General features: G+C 36.1%; 1 protein-coding gene across 1 annotated transcript in view; it reads left to right on the top strand.

Moving 5' to 3' along the window:
• The first annotated feature begins 347 nt into the window (after positions 1-347).
• VIP (vasoactive intestinal peptide) overlaps positions 348-8,332 on the top strand; it is a 10,203-nt gene continuing 2,218 nt past the window's right edge. Inside the window, exons 1-6 of the mRNA XM_026680323.2 lie at positions 348-580; positions 2,255-2,371; positions 4,838-4,981; positions 5,164-5,268; positions 7,195-7,329; positions 7,822-7,942. Of these exons, the coding sequence (XP_026536108.1) occupies positions 2,265-2,371; positions 4,838-4,981; positions 5,164-5,268; positions 7,195-7,329; positions 7,822-7,942 (612 nt within the window). The 5' untranslated portion in view covers positions 348-580; positions 2,255-2,264. The remainder of the gene's footprint in view (positions 581-2,254; positions 2,372-4,837; positions 4,982-5,163; positions 5,269-7,194; positions 7,330-7,821; positions 7,943-8,332) is intronic.

The raw sequence follows: 8,332 nt of genomic DNA, 5'->3' as shown, positions 1-8,332 counted from the left end.
CTCCTCAAGGAATTTGGAAAGGGGTACCCATTACAATCAATATTAGTTGATAAGGTTTCTGTCTTACCAGCTTTAATTCTGCATTCCCAAAAGCAGTTGAATGCTTTGCCTGGCTCAATGTTACTCATCCTGAGTTGTTCATCAATCAAGTGATAAATTGACGAATCAGGGAAGTGGGGGGGGGGGAGGGTGCCTTCCCTTGAATTAAATATGAACTTCCTTTGTCTCATAATATCCTTAACAGAACCATGACGGATATTTTCATACACCCCCCTGGGGAATGTGACGTCTCCTGCATAATGCGATAGCTGTTTCTGAAGTGGAAAAGTGGCCCTGTGTATATAAACCTATTAAATGAGGCAGCTGGAAAGGCTGCACTAAGTGCAAAGAAAAGCAAGCTGGTAAACTTCAGACCAGGAGACCAGATACTTGCCTTTGAATGCTCTGCTCAGTATCTGAAGAAGAAAGTGTGGCACGCTGAAGAGAAATTCAGCACCAAGGAGAGCTCCAAGTCTTACTTGTGCAAAAATCACCATTACGGTGATTTTTTGAAGAATCCAAAAGTCCATCTTCTGGCTTTGTAAGTAAAAGTGGATATTTGTTCAATTCTGTCTAGAGAAATGTTTTTTCCCTGAACTCATTTTTAGATTTCCTGTATGCATGTGGAGTTGGTATGATTTAATAATAATGCAAACAGTTATCACAATGTAGGGTAGGAAGGCTGAAAAGAAATTCAAAATATGAATTTCTCTTCTGGGATGATTTTCTGATTTCTCTCTCAAATAACAAAAGTTTCTCTTTTAAAAAAAAATGCGTATTTCATTATTTCATATTCTTTTTGAATTGTCCCTTTTCCTTGAATAAAAGGGAATACTTATTACTCACCTCCTTCTGATCACTTAGATATTTCTTTTATATTTATATGCAACTTAAAACTTTTTAAATAAATCATGAAGACTTTTTCCCCATCATTTTCCACATACACATGTTTAAAAAGTAGTTAAGAAATATGTAGTTTAGCTTCCATTTCTTTAAAATTATTCACTTAAATTTCAGTGGTGCTCTAATATTTTTTATATTAACTCTATTCTTGTGATCAGATAAAATAAATACTTTTTTTAAAACAATGAAATAAACCATCATTTTTCTCATACAATTTCAGTTGCAGAACAATGTGAACATATTCCTGAGGGGAAACTGTGTTAGACTATGGCAGTAAAAACAACATTTTGTAGCAGCTTGAAGATTTGTACTTTTTTTTTTTTTAATAACAGAAGCTTTATTTGATCACACTCTCCCTTGGATAAATATTTTCAGGAAAATGGATCACCATCACCATACACGTTTCCCCCCTCTTTCTTGTCTGTAATCTCAGAGCTTTTTATGTGGATGTTATGGACTAATTTTCAATGAGTTTACTGGTGTCTCAAATGTTTGGCTCTATTTTCTGTCATAACTTTAAAGCAAATGCAGCCAATACAAGTTCTTTGATGCTATTTTTAACAACAGGATAAATTTACTTTGAAAATCAAGATGATCTAAGTTAATATTTTGACACTTTAATTATATATAATTAGCAAAATTGTTTATCTGTCAATCAGTCTATTTCCACCCCCACCCTCCACCCCATATCCTCTGTACCTCAACTTCAGCCATTGCTTTTTTTATGTCAGGATTCATTTAGAATTTTTCTGCATGCCATATGCTTAACCTCATGAAAGAAAGCATTTATCGAGCATAGCTATGATATTCAATGTACTATTGGTGTTATTCAAATGAATAAAAACACTTTTTCTGTATAAATCAGCAGAGTCTTCTGTGTAGACCTGCACAACAATTCCTACCTCAGATATTCAGTATGAAGAAATGTCTGGCCTCTTGAATATTTTAATGAAAATGTCTAGTCCACATTTTTAATTCATACTTTGAGCTATAAATGAGCACAGGTACACACAGAGAGAGAGAGAAAGAGAGAGACAAACAGACACAGAGACAGACAGAGAGAGAGAGAGACAGAGTGAGAGACAGAGAGAGAAACAGAGAGATAGAAGGACGGAGGGAGGTCTATAGATTTACACCTACATTTACATATATATCTACTGTAGATCTCATTTACTATAAATCTCCATCTCTCTCTCTCTCTCTCTCTGGCACTGATTTTGCACAGAAGGCTACTTCTGTCAAGATTTTTATTTATCAAGCATTGGAAACTCGTAGCATGTAGTGCTTATTTCTGTCATTTTTGCCAATCCAGGTCAAAAGAGATGGAACACAGAAGTAGCACCCATCTTCTCCTCTTTTTTACATTCCTCTATGTTTTCTGGTCTCAAGCCATTGCCTTGCCTCCTTTAGGATCATACTCAACTATAAGGTAAGAAAACCCTAAGCAATCTCTCCTACAACTGTTAACATGATTTGCAAATTTAAGAACTACTTGAATCCCACGGACTGAGATAAGACAGATTTTTTTTACCGGTGTTGATAGCCAAATCTAATAAATATTGCTTCCACTGTCCCAAAGTCATCTGAAGAATGTTATGCTACTTTTTACTCTTTGACAAATAAATACTGGAGTATTTCTTTAGGTAAATGGATTAGGTATTTTTGAGCTATTGCAATTGGATTTTACCTCAATACATGAAGCAGGATAGAAAATATAAGCTAGTTCAGTAAATATTAAAAAAGCCCAATAACAATAAAGATTTAACTGGGAGATTTACTACTCTTTAGTTTGGATGTCTTTAAATTATTAAACTCAAGGCTGGGGATAGTGGAGGTGGGGAGATAGATTTCCATATGTGCAAATGCACCTACTACTGTAAGTAGGTAAGGTCATTATACAGCTGCTAGCTTGTGAATATAAAGAATATGTTCTTAATTATTCAGAAAGCTGTTAAAATAGTCACTATATTTGTTTATGAGAAACTTGAATAGTTGTCATAAATTTGATGCTCTGGGATCTGAATTCTAAGCTTGTTTTGCATGGTTCCATTCATATAGAAGAGCACACATTACTATATCGCACATGAGAAAACCGGCACACCTTCACTTAGGCATCCTTAGCAATAAGCCTCAGAGATTTAAAAAAAAACAATATTTGAGATATTCAGAAAGCACTTTATTATAAGCCTTAAGAAGTCTTAGTACTTAGATGGCTGCCCAAAAGGAAATACAAGTATTGTAATCTAGATTAGAATTAGGGAGAAAAACTTTCTGGAAGTTGCACTACTTTGTCCAGAAAACAATACATCATTCATGTAACTACTTTGCATCCTGTTTTGGTCACCACATTATAAAAAAAGACGTTGAGACTCTAGAAAGAGTGCAGAGAAGATCAAGAAAGATGATTAGAGGACTGGAAGCTAAAACATATGAAGAAGGGTTGCGGGAATTGGGAATGTTTAATTTAATGAAAAGAGGACTAGGGATGAGATGATAGCAATGTTCCAATATCTAAGGGGCTGCTACAAAGAGAGTGAGGAGCACCTAAAGGCAGAACAAGAAGCAATGTATGGGAATTAATTAAAGACAGAAAAATTTCCTGACAGTTAGAAAGAATTAATCAGCGGAATGCCTTCATTTCAGAAGTTGTGGGGGCCTCCAACACTGGAGATTTTAAAAAAGAGATTGGACAACCATTTGTCTGAAATGATATGGGTTTTTCTGCTTGAGTAGGGTGTTGGATTAAAAGACCTCCAAGGTCCCTTCCAACTCTGTTATTCTGTTATGGAATGGTATGTGGGAATGACTTTGACATATAGGAAGGAAGAGCCACAGCCAAGAAAACAGTCTGATAACTAAAATTTGAGTCTGAAGAAGAGAAAGTGTCTGAAAAGGGATTCCTTAGTTTTTCAGAGGGTAAAAGTATTCTGAAAAATCTTTTCAGTCTTGCAAAAGTTTGTGACCTTATAATAAAGGTAGAACTAGTACCCCTGGTTGTGTTTATCTGGACTAGCTAACATCAACCCTGCACATATAACCCTTACATTAATATGTATAGTCCAGAAATTGACTGGAGCCCTATTTATTTAAACTAACCATAATAAGTGAACAAATCAGAAGCATGGTGGGGCAAATTGATAGTTCACATACTGATTATATTAATATATATATATTTATTTTTCCAGGTTTCTTTTTTTATACTGAAAATGATTTCCCATGAAAAGGAAATTATTGCTATATTATGGCTAAATTATATCAAATCACTTGTTATTTATTGCCTTTAATGTTAATCCATGACATCTGCCAAGACATAATTCATAGAGCAATTCTGAAACTTATGTTTTGTGTTTAGTTTTTGATTAATTCTGGGAAAGGTGTTAAGGAAATATTTAGGATCTGTCTGTCTGTCTGTCTGTCTGTCTGTCTGTCTGTCTGTCTGTCTAGCTGTCTAGCTAGCTAGCTATTTTTAAGAAATATGTAACAAAAAATCAGGATTTGCAAAGAATTCCTGATCTAATATGGTCCCAGAAATCAACCCCTTTCCTTTTCTATTTTAAGATTAGAATGGGGACTTCAGCTCATATATATTTACTGTCAGATGTATGTGTTCTTTTCAACATAGCCCATCTCGATGAAATTGACCATATTTAAGTAACTGATCAGTTAAACAAATGATTCAAAATCTCACATTGTTGCAGTTCTGTTTGGAATATTCTTGTGTGAGAGCACAGCATGGTTTCCTTCTGCTTTTAGGCAATGCAGAGATATGCCACCATTATGACATGAGTGGGTGACTTTAAAGTATCTTCGAAGTCCTTGCCTTGTGAATGCTCTCTTTCCAAATCATTCTCAAATTTGTCTACCATCCTATTCCCCCTCCTCCAACTTTTCTCAGACTAGGAAACAGAATACCATTTGATGGACAAAGTGAATCTGATCACACCCAAAGTTCATTAAAACCCGAGGCTGACGGGGTTCTTCAGACTGCTCTACCTGAAAATGAGAAATTCTATTTTGATATGTCCAGAGCTATTGACAGGTAAAACTTTTGAACTCTAATAAACATTAGAAAAAAAGTCCTTGTAAAGTAACGTTGATAAACTCATTGATGCTTTCTGCCTTATCCTGTTTGAAACAAAGACTTTTCAACAAGGAGTGAATTCATAGCAATTTTGTGCGTATCACAAAATATATTGATCATACATTTTAAATCTATTATAGAAATACAAGACATGCTGATGGGCTCTTTACAAGTGGCTACAGCAAACTTTTGGGTCAACTTTCCGCAAGGAAGTATTTGGAATCCCTAATTGGAAAAAGGATTGGGTAAGTGGTTATACCATGTATTTCCCCAGTGCAGGTTACCTTTAAATATTCCTAATATAGTTCATATGATCCAGAAGTTTGTTATATTTTTTTTATATTTTGTATTAATGGCAAAGAAGTTTGCAATGCTGAAGAAGAAACCTTTAACTGAACCTTGCAGTGAATTTAGAAATTTGAATTATAGCTGAAGAGATATTTACAGTATATTATTACAAAGGGATGCAGTGGCTCAGGGACTAAGGGGCTGAGCTTGTCAATTAGAAAGGTTGGTAGTTCGAATCCCTAGCACCGCATAACGGAGTGAGCTCCCATTACTTGTCCCAGCTTCTGCCAACCTAGCAGTTCAAAAGCATGTAAAAATGCAAGTAGATAAATAGGGACCACTTTAGTAGGAAGGTAACAGCATTCCGTGCGCCTTCGGCATTTAGTCATGCCGGCCACATGACCATGGAGATGTCTTTGGACAGCGTTGGCTCTTCAGCTTTGTAACGGAGATGAGCACTGCCCCCTAGATCCAGAAATGATTAGCACGTATGTGTGAGGGGAATCTTTACCTTTACCTTATTACACTATTTCTTTGTTATTGCAATAAGGAGAGGTACAAGATGTGGCAAGGAAGACTACACAACTCCATCTGGTACAACAGTAATAACCTTTCCTGGACTGGGGGGCCCTTCTCTCAGTTATTCATGTCTTGACTACCTGCTGTAATAGGCTATATGTGGGGTTAGCTTTAAAGACCATTCGGAAATTGATGGGTGTTTCACAATGGATTTTCCTGACATCAGTAATGTCGGGATCACCAGGCTGAACCTGAGAGAGAGAAAAAATTAGAGCACTGTTCTATATGATTCTTTGAGCTCCTGGGGGGAAAAGGCTGGATATAAATCCAACACATGAATACATTTATTAAAGAAGCTGAGGTTGGAAAACTAAAAAAAAGTAAAGAAAGAAGGAGCTACTGGAAATTTCTGAAGCTAGAACATAACTTAGGGAAAGCCCTGATAGTGTGCTGTATACAAAACTGGACTTGTGGTGACATGAAAACCTGCCCATGATGGCTTTGCGTTAGGTACAAACCAGTCACACTGAATAAACTGTGAACAAATGAATTAAAATGTGAACAAATCCATTAAGAACACAGATGCCTCTGGTAAAGCTGAACACATGCCCAGAAACACCCTGTGCCTTGGATCTCCTGCCTTTTATGCTGAAAAAGTGACGTCAACAATTCATTTGCAGGCATTTCACTGTTGCACTTAAATCGGGATTCTGAGCAATTGAATGGAGCTGAGTGTTTACTAACCAGATGCCCTTCCTGTCACCAATGTGGAGTTATATTCAGCAGATATGTTCCCATCATGCCCAGAGAGAGAAATATCTGCCTCTACCTAGGATCGAACTCACAGCCTCCTGATTGTGAGGCAAGAACTCCCCATCAAGGCCATCGGACCGTTCACTTTTGCACTTAAATATGCTGGATATTTTGTGGATGGCACCTATTGATGACAGATAGTATTTCAAGACCAATAAAAAAAATCATTATTTGGCACATGGCCCAAATGCCACATTTCATACTTGGATATTCATTCTAGCTATGATTTCCCTTCAGAGTCAATGTGTTCCCAAACCCAAGAAACATTTAATCAGGTGTTAATCCATTAGAGCAGAGGGTAAGATCAAGACAAGTGGTTTTGTGGATGGCACCTATTGATGACAGATAGTATTTCAAGACCAATTTAAAAAAATCATTATTTGGCACATGGCCCAAACGCCACATTTCATACATAAGATCAAGACAAGTGGTTTTGCTGGTTTGTTTTTTTTTAAAGTGAGAATTGCAATAAAAGTATGAATGTTGACTGGCCTAGTCTTTGAGCGCCTTGTGCATTAATATGCTTCTTGCAACTCCATTTTTACTTGAAGAAACAACAACCCCCTTGATGAGCAGGTGCCAGTCAAACGTCACTCGGATGCTGTCTTCACTGACAACTACAGCCGTTTACGACAACAGATGGCGGTGAAGAAGTACCTGGACTCTGTTTTAACTGGGAAAAGAAGGTAGGCAGAGGAAATACCTAAAAATAGCTGGCCTTTAAAAGGATCAGGAAGTAACATAACCCACGAACAAAATCTTCTTTTTAATGCATGGCAAAAGAGTTAACAACAGCAGCTTTCTGTTATTTTATTATAATTTGAGGACAAATTATAATAAAAATAGTGTTAAACCACAACAGATTTTGTACCAAGAGAAAAGCGAGCATAACCTCTGCGTTTTCTATTTGTTATTTTTTTTGACATCTTTCTGCATGCAAAGTAATTATTTAGCAAAGAATTGGAGACCTAACTATCAAATGGTAGTTTTATAATTACTAAATAAAAAGGTTTGTATTATGTTTCCATAGAATAGCTGTATGTTCTTTTATATAACAAAACTAGCTGAGATGTATCTTTTCAGTAAAGACCTATAATGTCACAATAAAAGACAAAAGCACTAAGATTAATTCATTCCTAGGGATTCAGCAAAATGTGCATTGTTTCTCTGTTATTTAGTCAAGAAGATCTCAACCAACCCAACCTTCGGGACGAAGTAGAATTGCTTGAACCAGCCTTCTCAGAAAATTATGATGATGTCACTGTAGATGATCTGAGTTTTCTGAATCGCCTCCCACTGGTAGGTTGAAATTTGTTCCCAATCACAGAAACCACCTGACCTTCAATCCTTGACACGTATGACATGGCTACTCCTTTCCCCCGTCCATAAAAAGAAAAATATTACATTATATAACTTCATATCACAAGAAGATAATTGCAGGGCTTAAATAAATATATGTAAGCTAATGAAAATTAGTAGTTTGATACGGTTAACTTACTCAGTTTCCTGGGATTTTTCTTAAACTGTGAATATTAAGCTGTAGCTCCATGTGCCTCCTCCTTAATTAAGGTAAAAACCATTTCTTTGAAGATCATTAACTTTAATGAGATAGATAGAAGATAGATAGATGATAGATAGACGGATAGATAGATAGATAGATAGATAGATAGATAGATAATCCATAGCTTT

This window comes from Notechis scutatus, chromosome 1 (assembly GCF_049901735.1).
Source record: "Notechis scutatus isolate UNSWTSFEM ecotype Mainland chromosome 1, rNotScu1.2, whole genome shotgun sequence".
Taxonomy (NCBI): Eukaryota; Metazoa; Chordata; class Lepidosauria; order Squamata; family Elapidae; genus Notechis; species Notechis scutatus.
Note: the sequence above shows the minus strand (reverse complement) of the source record. Positions and strands in the feature narration are given on the sequence as shown.